The sequence below is a fragment of the Carassius carassius genome, chromosome 23 (genome assembly GCF_963082965.1).
Source record: "Carassius carassius chromosome 23, fCarCar2.1, whole genome shotgun sequence".
NCBI classification, from domain to species: Eukaryota; Metazoa; Chordata; class Actinopteri; order Cypriniformes; family Cyprinidae; genus Carassius; species Carassius carassius.
In genome coordinates, this window is record NC_081777.1 from 8,774,721 (window position 1) to 8,793,259 (window position 18,539).

General features: G+C 37.4%; 1 protein-coding gene across 1 annotated transcript; it reads left to right on the top strand.

Moving 5' to 3' along the window:
• Positions 1–1,256: 1,256 nt before the first annotated feature.
• Positions 1,257–11,897, top strand: LOC132101310 (RNA polymerase-associated protein LEO1). Its single transcript, XM_059506170.1, has 11 exons — positions 1,257–1,398; positions 2,256–2,852; positions 3,070–3,168; positions 3,255–3,349; positions 4,876–5,024; positions 5,122–5,301; positions 5,405–5,539; positions 7,552–7,687; positions 8,773–8,962; positions 10,528–10,625; positions 11,621–11,897. Exons 1-11 carry the CDS (start codon positions 1,341–1,343, stop codon positions 11,738–11,740), a joined length of 1,857 nt encoding a protein of 618 aa, XP_059362153.1. The 5' UTR covers positions 1,257–1,340; the 3' UTR covers positions 11,741–11,897.
• The last annotated feature ends 6,642 nt before the right edge of the window (positions 11,898–18,539 follow it).

Here is an 18,539-nt window from a genome sequence, read left to right on the forward strand (position 1 = left end):
ATTTAAATTGAATTATTCATTGATTACTGAGTATTTGAATGTTTTTATATTAATTTGTTAATTAAAATTTTTTTAATTGTTCTGAGTTTTTGTCAATAAGTAAATTATTACAATTAGAATGTATAATGTTAATAAATGAGAATTTGTATGTGCTTATATACCAATCATCCTTTTTAGTATTTCTTTTGATTATTTTTCCAAATCACTCCTTTATGAAGATCAGCAAGCAATAAGATACTTGTGGAGACATCATGTAGTGACACTGGTCAGATGAGGGCACACACTGCTGAATAATGTGTCTTCCACCTGAAATAAAATCCCCAGAGAGGTGGATGAGGCATTGCAAAGCATTCTTTAAGGAGAAAATACACTCTACATTGAATAATAGACTCAGCAAAGATCTTGCTTCATATAGAATGTCAGATTATTAGAGAAATATCTATTTTTGTCCACTTATTTAATAACTTTTCAGTTATTAAAACCTTATGTGGATGTGTGATATGTAGTTTTAAATAATGGCAGAAGTCCATTCATGTTGCACAGGGATGAACAAGACCTTTTTCAACTACCCTGAAGTCATCAGCATTACATCATGTCTATCAGTCATCAGAGAATATAAGTGCCAGGTACTTTTTCAGCAGTTTGTGAGGAAATCGTTGTCAGACTCAAGGATAAAGAATAGTTACTAACTGTTCTGTTACTCTGCTTCTACCTGTCTTGTTTATCCATTGGTGAGCAAGTGATATAATGCAAATTTTCCCCAAATCTGTTCCAATTAAGGAACAAAATCATCTACATCTTGGGTGGCCTGAGGGTAAGGACATTTTCAGCAAATGTTCTATTTTGTGTGATAATTCTTTTAATGAACATAGCTTTACTGCTTGAGAAACCACCCAAGAGCTACAGTTTACAGGTTACTTGACTGACAAGTTCATTAAACTCAAAACAGCAAAACAATTCTGGTTTTGTAAAATGTGCCATTGTCTTGAACTCAAAAGAAAAAGGAAGTTCTAAATACTCAGTCAAGGCTACTTCAATAAACAAATATACCCAGATCCTCTGATTCAAAAGTTTACACCCTCCCAGCAAATAATGCATCGTATTTTTTTTTTCTACTTTGGGTGCATTGTTATTTATATTTATTTGAACTTAAAACCACATGATTCAATGCATGCAAGGGGCTTTTGTCTGCACAGAATATCTCCAGGGCTTTTACTTAAAGAAAAAGAAGGGAAAAAAACAAACAAAAAAAACGGGGCTTTTATTTTATAAAAGGTTACGGACGCTTTTATTTCATAAACGTTTACCCGGATGTTGATCATAATCTGCAGCCGGTGAAAATGGCGGACATGGACGAGCTGTTCGGTAGTGATGGCGATAGCGACAATGAGCAACGAGGTACTTCACATTTGAATTATTGCGTTAATGAGTAAAGATGTGTTTCATTTATGTGTTAAGAAGCTATATTTCTATCAGATGAGCACTTATTTAGCGATGTGTGCAGCTGTAAGACGATCAGTCTTTCAGCTCTGCACTCGTTTTTTGTCATCACATTTTATCACGTAAGCTAAATTCATTCTTAATATATTAATAATGTTATTATTTATGGAACAGTTTATCAAACCTTTAGACACACACACATATATATATATATATATATATATATATATATATATATATATATATATATATATATATATATAATTAATACATAATACACACACACAATTAGTATTAATTTTATATATATATATATATATATATATATATATATATATATAATACTAATTGTGTGTGTGTGTGTATATACATTTTTTTTAAAGTTTGCATATGTTTTTGATACTTTTTTTTTTGAGTGTCATATTTGATACTGTGATATTTAGCTGTTATGGTTCAAATACAGTTGTCATCATTTTAAGTTAATCATAAAAGTTAATCAAAGTTGTCCTAAGACAAGAACGCATTTTGTTTTTTGGACAACTTTGATAAAAAAAAACACAGGCCCAAATAATTCATATGCCAAGTATGTTATGATATGATAGTAGGCTTTAATGTATTAATGGAAAATAATACACAATACTAATTGTATTAATTGTTTACTCCGTTATTATGTGAAATATTTCTGACGGACACTATTATGGTCTGTGATTTCATGTGTACTGAAGTTAAACTAAAGTATACTTTAAGTCAGTTTGGAGAAAACATATGCTAAATTATTTAGTAAACTGATGTATGTGTTGATGTGTCTCATCCAGATTCCGGCTCCGGTTCCGGCTCTGATTCGGAGCATGAGAGACCCAGATCTGCCAGCAATGCCTCTGGCAGCGAGAGTGACCGAGATCATGACGAAGATGAGGATGAAGATGGGGTAAAGCCGAGCAATAAAGAGCTGTTTGGAGACGACAGTGAAGACGAGCGTGGAAGCCAGCACAGCGGCAGCCAATCAGAACGATCCGGCAACCAATCAGATGCGAGCATACACTCGGACAACGAACACAGCGGGTCAGAGGGCCGTCATGAGGAGGACGATGATGAAGATGAGAGGGGCCACAGATCAGATGTGGAGAGTCCCGTCTCAGGAGCAGGAAGCCACAGATCTGACAGGGGAAGTGGAAGTCCAGGGTCCGAGGCGGGCAGCCCACGCTCCGAAGCAGGAAGTGGGCATTCAGATCCCGGCACTCCTCTTCCCAGCACACCTCATTCAGATGGAGAGGGGTCAGGCAAAGACGTCCATTCTGGAGATGAGAAGTGGGGTGGAAAGAGTGACCAATCAGAGGATGAGAACAAACAGCAGAACTCCGATGATGATGAGAGGGATCATTCTGATGATGAAGGGGAGAGACAAAAATCAGGTGAGGTATATTGGAATGGTATACATGCATACATGCATAGAACAAGACAAAGAAGAAATTCATGCATGTGTTGTGACATTTTTCATGAGCAGTTCTTTAATATGAATAATGTGCACAATTATAAGACAACCTCTGAAATGTTATAATTGGATAAAAAATATATATCTATAACCTTTTTATTTTAACAATTCTTCTTGTTTGTGGTCATTTATTTCAGAGTCGTTGAAGGGCAGTGACAGCGAGGAGGAATTCACTCGGAAGAAAAAGAAAAAAATAGCTTCCGACTCTGACTCCGATTCTGACCCCGATGCACAGAGTGAGTGATAGATGATTGAATGAATGATGAAACACACTGTCATACACACAGCAGCTCTGTTAAACTCTGTTTGTGTGTGTGTGTAGGTAAGAAGCCAGCAGCAAATGATCTGTTCGGGGAAGCAGATGATATTTCATCAGACAGCGATGCAGAGAAACCTCCCACACCTGGGCAACCAATGGTCAGATATTTGCACACACAGACTCAGTTTTCTGGGATTGGTCACACTTTATTTTAAGGTCCGATTTTCACTCTTTACAAATTAACTATGACTTCTGGCTCAAACTTCTTATTTGCTACTTATTAATAGCTAGTAAGGTAGTTGTTTAGTTTAGGTATTGGGTAAGATTAGGTATGTAAAATATGGTTATGCAGAATATGTTAATAGCAATAGCAACTAGTTAATAGTGAGATTTGGTCCTTACTCAGATTAAAGTATTTTTCATTATTATTTTATTTGAGCATATTCCAGTTTTTACGCTCTGACTTTTTTTCTTGCATTGTTTATGCATGTTATTAATACTACCAATCTGGGTGTGCCAGCAAAAGAAACGGCAAAAACCATAGTCGTGATTTAGGGCTGTGCAAAAAATCGAATGCGATTTTCATGCGCATCTCATCAGTAAAGACGCTCCTGTAATTAGAAATATATCTCCAGCACGTGTGTTCAGATCAGGGTTGCCAGGTTTTCACAATAAATCCTGCCCAGTTGCTTCTCAAAACTAGCCCAATCGCGTTTCCAGGAGGTTCCACAATAAAAATTGCTTCCCGGGGTTAAAATGTAAGTTTTTTTAGCAGGGTTGCCTTGGTAAAATTCGCATTTTATGGGCTAAATATCACGTTATTGGCATTGTCGCTTCGACCCGCGGACATGAAAAACAACCACAGATTTGGCAACACTGGTTGGCATTTACTACACTGAGCCGTAATTCACTGACAATCTACACAAAATCGATTTTAAAATCACAGACGATTCTTTGTCCATTTTGAAAGCGATTTTGTGTTAGTTGTCGGTAGACTACGGCTCTGTGTAGTAACTGCCGCTCCACCTGAACCAGTGTTGCCAAATCTGCGGTTGTTTTTCATGTCTGTGGTTTGAAGCAACCCCAATACAAATAATGTTATATTCAGTCCCTAAAATGGGAATTTTACCAAGGCAACCCTGCCAAAAAACGTATATTTTAACCCCAGGAAGCTATTTTTTGGGGAACCTCCTGGAAACACGATTGGGCTAGTTTTAAGAAGCAACTGGGCAGGATTTGTTGTGAAAACCTGGCAACCCTGATCTGAACGCACGTGCTGGAGATATACTTCTAATTACAGGAGCGTCTTTACTGATGAGATGCACATGAAAATCACATTGATTTTTTGCACAGGCCTATCATGATTATTTAACACAATTAGAGGTAGGTGATATGATCAACATATTTCATGATATATGAATAATTTTAGATAACACTGAATTTTTTGCAGTTGTTTTTACCAGCTTAATTTATTACTATAGTAATATATTTATTTATTTTTATATTATTTTAAAATAATTCATAATAATAGTTACATTGCCACCTTTTTCACCCCTGACGGGATTGCATCCTTGTTTCTGTCTCCCAAAACAGTCCTAATTTAGATTAATAAGCATTAGGATGACTTTTTTTATTTTTATTATTATCGTCTCTAACACCTGGCTGATCTGAACTGGATGAACAGGATGCTGAGGACGGTCTGGAGGGAGATCAGCCCGAGGAGGAACCGGTTCCAGAGACAAGGATCGAAGTGGAGATTCCTAAAGTCAGCACAGATCTGGGCAGTGAGCTCTACTTTGTCAAATTACCCAACTTTCTCAGTGTGGAGCCCAGGTGTGTGAATGTCTCCTGGAACGCTGACCCGAAGTTGCTAAATGCTTTCTCCAAAGAGTCATTTGACTGTGTCTCCTTCCTCGCTGTCTCTCCATAGGCCATTTGACCCTCAGTACTACGAGGATGAGTTTGAGGATGAGGAGATGTTGGATGAGGAAGGACGAACCCGTTTGAAGCTGAAGGTGGAAAACACCATCAGGTGGCGCTCTCGGCGTGATGAGGAGGGCAATGAAATCAAGGACAGCAATGCACGAATCGTTAAATGGTCAGATGGCAGGTGAGGATACGCATGCAGATTTGAGTTTTGAAGTGCTGAGTAATGTTCATAAGGTATGATGAAGCAAAGCTATGGAAATCAGCCTTCCTCTCTCGTTCTGCAGCATGTCTCTGCACCTGGGGAATGAAGTGTTTGACGTGTATAAAGCTCCACTGCAGGGTGACCACAACCACCTGTTCATCCGCCAGGGCACAGGACTGCAGGGTCAGGCTGTGTTCAAGACCAAACTCACCTTCAGGTCTGTCTCTCCCTTTCTCTCTCTCTCACACACAAACACACACATTTAGTTATTTGATCAGTAACATTGCATAGACTTCTATTGATTTTATCAAAACCTAGTTATACATACTATATCTAAATCTAACAGAAGAGACTCTTAATCTTAATCTAACAGAAGAGAAATTTATTCCCAAAATATGATGAAGTAGGAATTGATAGTAGTGTTATTTCACTGGTTGGACGGTAGGTGGCGATATGAGACATTTCACAAAGCAATTACAAATGTGTGTGTGTGTGTATATTTAAAAGAAAAACTGAAAAGGAAATATGAAATGATTTATTTATGCCCTTCAACCTAAAATAAAGGAAACATGAAGTGCACATTTTATATATAAATATTAAGTTTAACTATTAGAAAATTGTTTCAAGGAAATATAGTCAACTTAAAGTATCTTGCGACCTATGCAGTCTCTATGACACTTTAAAAAGGTGTATAGAAATGAATTATTTGAAAGAAATATTGTGGGTTTTAAACAAGTAAATCATGGTCACATTAAAATTAGTTCAAATTTGGCTGAAGGCCTCAAAGGCTGCCACACAAATGAAAATATTATTGATAAAAAAAGTGTCTTAAAAATGTGTTATTACGAACACATTTACTATTAACAAATATTTTCCCTCTATAAACTCCTAATTTGCTGCTTATTAATAATTAGTAAGGTATTTGTTAAATTTAGGTATTGGGTCAGGTTAAAGGGTCATGAAACCCCCCATTTCTGCACTGGTTAGTTCTCACCACAGTTTTAAAAAATGCTAAAAAAGTGGGCGTGGTGTGCAGCGGATCGGGGGAGGGGGAAGAGGGAAGACAGACAGCACACACAGCTTTGCGTTCAGACAGTTTCATTTCGCTACCATCGAGTTAGAAACACAAATAAATGCACAGCCATTACATTCAGTCATTTAGCAGACGCTTTTATTCAAAGCGACTCACAAATGAGACCTATATATTATTCGGTGTCGTTTATATAAGCCTTTTGACAGGTTGTGTCACAGAGCTATAAAAACGGTTACACTCACCAAGTGAATGAATCGCGTTTGTGCCGAACTCTTATTACAAAGAAAAAACACTCTTCTGCGATCCATAAATGTTTCTCTGTTAATGTGTGCGATGTCATTTCACAGTCTAATGAGTCTTTCAAAGCAAATGAACACATGCTGTTGTGAATAATTAAGCGAAGCGTCTTCTTATAGGATAAGAACATGCAATCTCATGAATAATTGAATAGACACCAACGCTCATCAATGTACTATAGTCCATTGCCTTGTCACAAATCGTGACGTCAACACAATGTAGATTTTAAGTCCGGAAGATGAAAATAGAGCAAAAAAGCTTAAAATTAACCAATTTTCTCCAACAGTTAAAATTAGTGGATGCTAACATTGTCTTCTATGATGTACAACACAAACACCTCTGCTATAATCTTAGAATAAGTAGTCTGGGGTTTCATGACCCTTTAAGGGATGCAGAGTAAAGTAGTAATATGTGCTTCATAAGTACTAATAAACAGCCAGTATGCTAGTAATATATGTATGCTAATATGCTACTACCGGTAGTTAATATTGAGAACTGGTCCTTAAAATAAAATGTTACCAAAAAGGTTAAATAATTGATTAATAGTTGAATTCTGTTGGAGAATTGTTTATTTCATGTTTTATCGGGACTGAAATGCTGTATTGACCAATCAGCATCCAGAACCTCAACATTTTGGTTTAGCTCTGGATTATTGAGATGTTGAACAGCCACCAATCCACCAGCAGGGGTCTCTCGGGATTGTTAAATAGCATTAACATGAGTGCTTTTTATTTATTTATTTTTCAGCAAGATTTAGTATATATTTCAAGTTTTTAAGTATTGTTAATGTGTGATAGATTTTTTAAAGTACACCTGTTTTATGCAGTTTCTCGGTTAATATGCATTTATAATAATTCTAAAATATTTGACATTATTATTATTATGCGTGTGTCTTGCAGACCTCACTCCACAGACAGCGCCACACACAGGAAGATGACCCTCTCTCTTGCTGACCGCTGCTCAAAGACACAGAAGATCCGAATTCTGCCCATGGCCGGCAGAGACCCAGAATCCCAGAGAAATGAGATGATTAAGGTAAAACAAATGCATACGTTTCACTCAGCAAAGAGATTTAAGTTTAGTCCGAGACTGATGGAAAATTCTGCAAGTTTCATATCAATGCAAAAATGCAGTGAGTTTTTAGAGGGTGGTTATATCACAACTCAAATCCTCCTTAATGAAAAACTCTTCTTCCTGAAAACCTGGAGATTTCAGAGGAAACTAGGCCATAAAGATGTCCTGTTTGGGAGTTTCACCAATATGTTTTGGAACTTAAAGGACAAGATTACAAATAATGACTCAGCTTTTGTCATTTAATTTTACAAAATCTCATCATAAATATCTGATAAGCTATTGCATGAGACAGTGGACACATAACAGACTTATCGGAGTCATCTCGGCCCACAGCATGTTTCCTCACACACAGCAGATCTTGGCAGAAGAGGGTTATGCGTGTATGATTTCAGCCGTGTTATCTAAACAGATTGTCCGACATCTAAAGTGGAGTACTGTAATTGTTTTTATCTACTTCCTCTCTCTCATTTATCTCCCTCTGACCAGAAGTCTAATGTCCAAAGAGCCAGATTTCATATCAGATGGACAACCATAAGTCAGTCCCAAAGACCCAGACACTATTAGACAGCCTTGCTGGAGTTAAAGTGCTCTGGAAAATTTATCTCATAAATGAAGAGCTATAAAATTATTTCACAAGTTTTATTGAAAGTGGCTTACACCGATAATGAGGTTTATGTTGTCTGGACCCGTTTATGACTTGTGACTGTTTATAACCATTCAAATGTTGGGGTCAGTAAGTTTATAATTATTTTATTCAGCAAGAATGTATTAGTAAACAACACTTGTATTTTGTATTGAATAATTGTTCACTTTGAAAAGTGTGGGAACTCTAGATTAAAATGTAATATACAAGATTATTTTTTAAATCCAATAAGGTTTAGTTCTTAAATGCTTTTTCATTACTCGGATAAAATGCATATATATTTATCTCCACTTGACTGGTAATCCAGGATGTGGATGTGTTTATTCAATGTAATCCTGCAGTGACGTTGAATTTTTTTTTTTTTTTTTTTTTTTTTTTTTTAATTTTGTGTGTGTGTGTGCAGAAAGAAGAGGAGAGGTTACGTGCATCTATCCGCCGTGAATCCCAGCAGAGGCGCATGAGAGAGAAACAGCATCAGCGAGGTCTGAATGCTGGGTATCTGGAGCCAGACCGATATGACGAGGATGAGGAGGGTGAAGAATCCATCAGCCTGGCTGCCATCAAGAGCAAATATAAGGGTGGAGGTCTGAGGGGTATGTGATAGCAAGAAATACATACACGTGTTTTCAGAATGTTTGGAGATCCATGCAAAGACCACTTTACAAAAAGCATTTAGTGTACATGTAGTATCACTTACTCTCACTTCTTTTTGAAATGTCTATACATGAAATAACTCTGCTGGCCATAGCTATTTTTATTATGCCTAAGTTCTGTATCTCATCTCTAATGATGCACCTGAAATGCACTTTTTGTCAAAACCTGTTATATTGACATCTTTCTGTAACTGAAACACTGAGCAGTTGCATGAGACATGATACATTTACAATTAAATGGTGTCAAAATGATGGCTGTTGTTTGAAATATATGATAAAACTGACAGAATTTGAAAGCTTGGAAAGCCTTTTTTTGTGAATATTGGAGGGAAGGCATGATACAAATAATGTTCAGTGAAGTTTTGTTAACACATCACCTTAAAAAGCAGAGGCTAATTACTGGATTCTGAAAATGAACCACAAATAAAAAAAGAGAATTGGATATTGTCAACTCAGCCTCAGGTGTATGATTTTTTTTTCATTAAGATGAAAATTATATTTAAAAAAAATGCAGTGAAATGGCAGTAAATGTGAGGCGAGATTTTGAAGCCCCAAAAAAGTGCATCCATACATCATAAAAAGTTCTCATTAAATAAAAATAAAAGTGAGAGTTTAAAGTTTTAAATATAGATGTTTATTTTTTACACGCATGCATCACTTCGCTTAAGAAGGCTTTTATTAACCCCCTGGAGCCGTGTACGTAGAGCATTATTTTTGTTGTTTTATGATGGATCTATGCACACTTTTTGGGCTTGAACTCCCATTCACTGCCATTATAAAGCTTGGCAGGACATTTTTTTTAATATAACTCCCACTATATTTGTCTGAAAGCAAAAATTCCTATACACCTAGGATGGCTTGAGGGTGAGGAAATCATGGGTTCTTTTTCATGTTTAAGTGCTGTTTTGACAATCATTTTTAGTTGCAGAAATTTGTGCATCAATAATAATAATTTCCATACAATAGTGCCAATGCAGATGCATGGTACCCCAAAACTTCTTTTTTGAGGAACCCCCTTTAAACAAACTTGAAATCAAATCCAGTCACATCTGCACCAATAGTTATAGTGTGAAAACGGTCGTCTCTGGAGGAAGTAGGTCAGTTGAAATGGCGTCTGAACTGCGGTGGGGTGCTTTGTCTGTCGTCTATATTGTATTCCCTCGCTCCCCCGTGGGTCAGTGTTTCTGCACAACAGATTCTTTGATTGAGTTTGAGACCTGCTGCGATCACCTAGAACATTCTGCACTGCAACAACAGCTTGTGTTCCCAAAACAGCATGTCTCACGCACACGCTTTCTCACTGACAGTAACCGTTACAGGCGTTAGCCGATAACCTGCCGGCTCTTTAATACTGCATTATGCCGGAGTCCGACTGAGATTTAGATTTGTTTGATTTGTTTGTGCCAATAAAAGGTATTTCCTAAAAGAACATCTCACTGGAATGCTTGAAAATCAGTCCTGAATTCTGAGCTGTGCTTAATTGTTTGTTTGTTTGTGGGTCATAGAGGAGCGAGCCAGGATCTATTCTTCAGACAGCGATGAAGGTTCTGATGAAGACAAGGCCCAGCGGCTGATGAAGGCCAAGAGACTGGACAGTGATGAGGTGAAAATTTCAGACCGTTTGAGAATTAAAAACAAAAATGGAATGGTAATAACGTAACAACCATGAGCATAACAATGACTGCCCAGTTTTCAGCAGCCTTGGGTACATGTGGATATTTCCCATTCATTTTCTACAGTGAAAAGATCCAAGCCTTCAGTTAAACGAAACCATTTCAAATTCTGACATTTACTCACACACACACACACATTACTCCAAACCCAACAGACTTTATCTACAAAGTCGTTAATCTACACCAAAACAAGTTATTTTCAGTTTTCTGTTAAAGTCCATCCATTAAAGTCCCTACAAGCAAAACTTTCCAAAAGACATTATAAAAGTTTGACAGATGAGAATGAACCTCGGTGGTTTTTGAATTTCTGTTTGATCAATATTTATTTGTGATGAAAAGCGCACATGAATTCAACCCAGGATGACTTCAAAGCTAAAATAAATTGATCTTCAGAAGACTGTATGGACTTTTTATGACTTTGAGATTTGAAGCTTTTTGAACATTTTGGTTTCGTGGACTTTCACGGGATGGGCAGAAATTAAAAAATATCTTTTTTGGTCTGAAGATGAACAAGTCTTGTGGGTTTTGACTGAAATAAGGGGGTGTAAATTATTACAGAATTTTCAGTTTTGGCTGAACTGTACCTTGAAGATGAATCACAAGGTTTGATTAATTTGCCATGATCTTTATTTTTGCCAGAACTTGGTTCTGATTGGTAAATCCTTCATAAGGATTGTATTAAATTATATTTATACATTTATTTGTTGTTATTTTTAAAGGTTAGCCAATCATAACAGAGGTTATTTAAATATAGAAGTCTTAAAAATAAAGTAGCAAAAAAAAAAAGTGTTTAATTCTGTGGCTCTTAGAATCTTAAAATGGTCAAGAAAAGCTAAATTCAGAATGATTTTGGTCGAAGACACCTAAACAGAATTCAGGATATTAATTGAATTTATTTTGGGTATTTATTTATCCTTTCTTTTAGGAGGGAGAGAACTCTGGAAAGCGGAAGGCAGAGGAAGATGAGGAATCTGCTGCCAAGAAACCCAAAAAATATGTCATCAGTGATGAGGAGGAGGAGGAAGAGGAAGTGGAAGATGAGTGATGTTTTTGTTTTTTTTGTTTTTTTATCGTATTGTGATTGGATAATCACAGTAAAGTAGGTGTCTAATCCAGAAAATCAAACCTGCAGTTATGTTTGTATATTGTATAAAGTCGGAAAATGCTCATCATTGCAACACATCAATAAAGAGCAATAACCTTGATGTGGCCTGCTTGTGGTTTATTAAATGTGTAGATAAAAGATTATTCATTCCTCCCTGGAAGTTTGACTTCTGAATTTGTCAGAACTGTCAAAAACCCCTGAAAACAAAAGCCAATCCAAAAAAGGTTGTGCTTATGTTAACAAAAAGGCCTCAATTAAATTCCTACACAGTTAAAGTTGATTATGATTACATGTGCAGATGAATTTGAGCTGTACTTCTTATTTACGTCCTGGTATAAAGATCAATCTAATTATAATCTGTTATTTATGAAGGCTGTTGGGTGAGAAAACATCCATCACAGGTGCAGTTTTATTATTGACATGGATCGTGTGTTTTTGTACAGATCTCGCCCCTTGGCCCCAGAATGACACGTATACGCACACACACACACACACACACACATACTTCCTGGAAGATAATACAGGCCTGTCTCTGCATTTGTTCTCTTTTATTATTGCAGAGCTCTGCTTTGTTGGGTCACCTCTTTACACCTGCAGATGCATTTGACCAGCTTGCTGTGTTTAGCTCTTTTTAGCTCTGTTTGCTGACAGAAGTATCAGTAATCAGTATTGTTATTTCTCAAATGTAGCATAATTTAACATAAGGTAGTAGAATTTGGACGTTTACGACTGTCAAGAAGATCAAAAACAATATTTTTTTTTAAAAGGTAAAAAAAAAAAAACATTTCATTTTGAATTGATACAATTTTGATTATAATAATATTTTCATTACATTACAATAATAATAAATCGTATATTTTTCCCACCACAATAAAAACTACAAAGCTTTAATCAGAAGTTCAAGCATTTAAATATATTACTAAGACATATAATTGGGAGATATAGAGTAACATGATATTTATATGCAATTTATGTAGTTTTCTTTATAAACTTATACAGATGTGTTACATTACAAGCTATCAGAATTTCATCTTACTTTTGGACCATTTAAATATTAGCAAATGCACCAAATTGCATATTTTTACTATTATTATACTGTTATTTCCCTACTTGAGAATGAACTCCATATTCTCCTATATCATATGAGTCATAAAAAAACCTTAAAATAAACCTAATAAAAAAATATAAAAAAACTTTTCTTGGTAATTAAATACAACCTAAAGATTAAATACCTTAGCAACCTCATATAAATGTCCTAGCAACCACCCACAACATCCTTGCATTATGGCGCTTCATTTTTATCACTTGCATTTTCTTAAGCAAATTTAACTTTCCAGTTTTTCTTCTTTTTTTCTCATGTTCCCAGTCTGTATCCAGCAGAAGGTTCCTTAGGTGATTTAGCAGTCGTGATTGCATAAATGACTTGTTATTCATTCCACATCGCTCTCCTCCATTCATCAGCACACGAAGGAATTCCCTTTTCATCTTTATTTTGCCTCAGGGCTGTACTGGCTCTAGTTATGAAATCAAATAAACACACGTAATCGCACACTGCGGCTGTCACACACACTCGTGTTCTTCTTAATACACACACACAGATGCTGACGCATGTGTTTTGTGTTGTACAGGTGTGTCTCATGTCTATACAATCACAAACACACAATAAAGCCTGAGTGAGTTACATCACATACAATTAGCATTTTAAGAAAGCTGAACATACTGTAACAGTCTGTTTATGTTTGGTCCTACTCCAGAATGTGGTCTGTTGTGATTGTGGTGTGAATTGACTGTATGTACAAGACTGTTTTGCTGCTTAAGGTGTGGAGAATCCTGCAGCATGTCAGTGTCCGTGATTTATTACCTCCTTTGCTGACAGTAGCTGTAGGTGTCTCTCTCTCTCTCTCTTTCTCTCTCTTTCTGCAGTAGTGTTATGTAATGGTGTGGCAATGTTGGTAGGCCATGGACATGCAGTGGGGTGGGGGTTCAGCTCTCTGCAGCATTTCCTCTCTGTCTCTACCCCATCTCTCGGTCCTCTGTAGCTCTTATGGCCAGTGCTGCAGTTGTTGGCTGTGTTCAGAATGGAATTAGTTTACTGCATTCTGTCTGTTTGGCACCCCTAAATTTGGAATCATATCACACCAAACACTTTTGGGTGAAATGCACAGTTTGCACTGTAAATGACAAACATGATCAGCTGCTAAATTAAAATTTGCATTATCTGGCTGGCACAGAGCTACTCACGTTTTTAAAGCACTACACATTATAACCAATCACACACAATTCTGTTGAGCTTATCAATGCAAGGACCAGTCAGAGGCGTTCAGAAACAACAAAGTGAAGATGTACGAATGTAAGATATATTAATTTCACACTGTAAACAGTTTTAGAGATTATTATGAAAGTTTTTGAGATGGCTGGGTTAAGGTTAAAAAAGTTCTTTGATAATGTAAAGGTTTTTTTTCTCTTTCTGTTCAATGAACGTGTTATAGGCTAATTATTAACTTGCAATGTTTTTATTAAATTCACATTAAATACAAAGTCAGTCGTATTACAAATAGTTTATGGTATGACCATATCTGGTACTTAAGTAAAAAGATGGATTTTTATGCAAAGTTAATAGATTACAATATGCAAATTTATAGATCAACTAACATAATCAATAAAGGTGCAAATTGCATTTACTTACACATATTTGAGAATCAAGATATTTTATTATATATTTTGGCGATATTTCAAATAATAATAAAAAAAAATATATATAATTATTAACCCTGCTGAAAAAACAATAGACACCATTAAAAATTTGTAATGATTTAATGGGACTTGTATTGGTTTTACTGGAAAATGTAATGAAACCTCTTTGTCTCTACTGGTAGTTGGTTGCCTTCTATTGGTGGCTGGTTAAAACCAATAAATCCTAATTCACTGTGTCACAAAACACACTACAGCAAACCATTTTTAATGGTTGATGCTTTGTAATGTTTGTAATGATATTTGTAGTGCAAAACTTGCAAAACTCCATCACATCCATATATTAACTTGGCCAATACAATCTGTTGGAAACTCTAGCCAGAGTCTTCTGTTGGCCTAAATGACCAGCCCAAGGGCTGGAATGACCCAACTTTAACACCATAGACCTTAAAGAAGTGGGGACAACCAACTGTTCTCCAGTACTACTTTGCCGATACAATATCTCATCCTTCAACAGAAACTGATCTTTGTCAGAAACACTGCTTCTCATCTCTTTACTGCCAACTACAGCCTCTAAACTGTCTTCACTGGGTTTGGAAAGATCCTCAACTATCGCTGTGCCCTTAATCTTTTGCTGTCGCCTTTCTCTTGTTGTTTTCCTTTCTTTAGGGATTTCCACAAAGGGCAATGGGTCTAAGAGCAATCTCGACTGCGCTCTTGTGACTACCCTTATGTCTGCTACTTCCTTTTTGTCCTGTTATAAGTCAGCTAATATTGGTAAGTCCCTACCTAACATGACGGAATAAGGGGCCTTATCGACAACACCAACAGTCAGAAAGTAGCCTTGTCCCTCAATCTGTATTTCTAGATCAATAGTGGGATATTCTCGCTCATCCCCATGAATGCACCGCACTTTCAAACTGCCCTTATAGAGTGTCTGATCATCCTTCAAGCATTCTTGTCTGACTAGGGTTTGATTGGAGGCTGTATCTACCTGTATTTACAACCAAGATGGCGGCGCATACACATCGTGAGACTCAGCGTCTCCCCAGCATGTGCAATTTTGCAGTATTTTTCCCGCTCATCTCGGGTCTGTTTGTACTGAACAGCTTTGCTTTAACATCCTACACCCGACAGGAGCTTTTGGATATTGGTGAGGAATTTTCCAACAGTTTTATCACTAATCTTCGACTCATCCCTGAGATCTCCAGATCACCCAAAGTTACGCACTCTATCCGGCCTGGGCAGAAGTGCTCGCAGGCAGCGTCTAGATCGTAAACAAAGGCTGGGGAAGCGTGGAGGTCTAAGAGCTAAACTAAAGCTAACACCGCTCCGGCTCTCTTTACTCTTTACGAGTTATGACTTCGCATAACCCACAGTAAGAGACTTTTGGATTGCAATATCATGGTTTTCACAGAAACATGGCTACACAGTGACATACTGGACGGTACATGCTCCGGGCAGATAGGACAGCAGATGACTCCAGCAAAACAAGAGGCGGTGGATTGTGCATTTATGTTAAAAAAGCTTGGTGTATGAACACTGTCATTATTGGGAGACACTGCTCAGCCAACCTAGAGTTTCTCATGGTTAAATCAAACATCTCCTATCAAACATCCTATAGATTTTAAATTATTGCTTATTACTTATAAATCCCTGAATGGTTTAGCACCTCAGTATTTGAATGAGCTCTTGTTACATTATAATCCTCCACGTCTGCTGCATTCTCAAAACTCAGGCAATTTGATAATACCTAGAATATCAAAATCAACTGCGGTTGGCAGATCCTTTTTTCTATTTGGCACCTAAACTCTGGAATAACCTACCTTACATTGGTCGGGAGGCAGACACACTCTTGCAGTTTAAATCTAGATTAAAGACCCATCTCTTTAACCTGGCTTACACATAACATACTAATATGCTTCTAATATCAAAATCTGTTAAAGGATTTTTAGGCTGCATTAATTAGGTAAACCGGAACCGGGAACACTTCCCATAACACCCGATGTACCTGCTACATTATTAGAAGAATGGCATCTACGCTAATATTAATCTGTTTCTCGCTTATTCCGAGGTCACCATAGCCACCAGATCCAGTCTGTATCCAGATCAGAGGGTCACTGCAGTCATCCGGATCCAGTACGTATCCAGACCAGATGGTGGATCGGCAGCTAGAAAGGACCTCTACATCCCTGAAAGACAGCGGAGACCAGGACAACTAGAGCCCCAGATACAGATCCCCTGTAAAGACCTTGTCTCAGGCGACCACCAGGACAAGACCACAGGAAACAGATGATTCTTCTGCACATTCTGACTTTGCTGCAGCCTGGAATTGAACTACTGGTTTTCGTCTGGTCAGAGGAGAACTGGCCCCCAAACTGAGCCTGGTTTCTCTCAAGGTTTTTTTTCTCCATTCTGTCACCGATGGAGTTTTGGTTCCTTTGCCGCTTTCGCCTCTGGCTTGCTTAGTTGGGGTCACTTCATCTACAGCGATATCGTTGACTTGATTGCAAATGAATGCACAGACACTATTTAAATTGAACAGAGATGACATCACTGAATTCAATGATGAACTGCCTTTAACTGTCATTTTGCATTATTGACATTGTATTCCTAATGAATGTTGTTCAGTTGCTTTGACGCGATGTATTTTGTTTAAAGCGCTATATAAATAAAGGTGACTTGACTTGACTTGCACTACTGTGTTCCAGAAAACTGAGTATTTTCTATGCACTTTACTGTCCATTGCACTAGTGTAAATGATGTTCATATGTTCATAGTTTCTGCCTAAAGTGTACATACACTTTAACATAATCCATCTGTATAGTATGTTCATAATCATAGTACACCTATCTGTAGATCATTCTGATAGTATTTAAAATCTGTAAAATGTGTCCATAATGCTGCCTTATTTGTATATTTATTGTACATTTGTAGCATATTGTAGACATTGTATATTCTGTACTCACTACTTATTGCACTTCTGGTTAGATGCTAACTGCATTTCGTTGCCCTGTACCTTACATGTGCAATGACAATAAAATTTTATTTAATCTAATCTAATCTAATCTAATCTAATCTAATCTAATCTAATCAAAGCTCTGAAACACTCTACCAGCTATCTTTACTGCAGTGACAGTGTCAATGTTGTGTTTTGTCTCCGTCAGTATGTCTAGTGTTCTGGGAACATAGCAAAGGTGTGTGCTACTAGTCGCCTGTACCAGACATTCTGCTTTCTTATGTCCCTGTTGACCACATGCATGACACAGAAATTGAGGTCTGTCTTTATATTGTCTCTCTGAAGTCTGTTGTTATTTAATGTTATTGTACGTCTTAACTTGTGGAGTGTGGAGCCCTTTGATATGTTAAAAGCGTGACCACTGCCGCAACCAAACCCAGACTTACCTGACATACTGCTTGATCTGCCTGGAGTGTACCCCAATTGGTAGGAGAAGTGTATTGCCACTATAAACGTATCGGCAAGCTCTGTGGCCTGCCTTGAGGAAGACGGGTTATGCTCCTTAATCCATGTTTTGATTTGGGATTGAGGATCTTGAGGAACTGTTCCAGTATGATAACACCCCCAATCTCCTTTTTAGTCCGTTGCCCCGGTGTCATCCACTTTCATAAAGATCCTTTAATCTGGCTTGGAGTTCTCTAGGTGATTCACCCTCCTGTATTAAGTTAGTTCGGAACCACTGTCTGTATATCTCAGAGTTAATTTCATTGATCAGTACAGCTTTTTAACCAAGTTGTAATCCAGAGTGTCTGCAATGTCTATGGCAACGTATGCAGCACGTGTCTTGCCTGTGAGAAGAGGCACTAAATGCAGTACCCTCTTCTCTCTTGGCCACTGCCAGGCTTGAGCAATCTGTTCAAAGGTGGTCAAGTAATGCTCAATGTCCTCATTCTCCTGTAGTGGCAGTACCTTTGGGCCTTGCCAGCCAATGCTAGAGGTCCCAGCCAGTGCCCAGTCGAAGTATCCTGTGCTGATGCTGTACCCAGGGCTCCTTGAACAGTGCCCTGGGTATGATGTATGATGCTATGT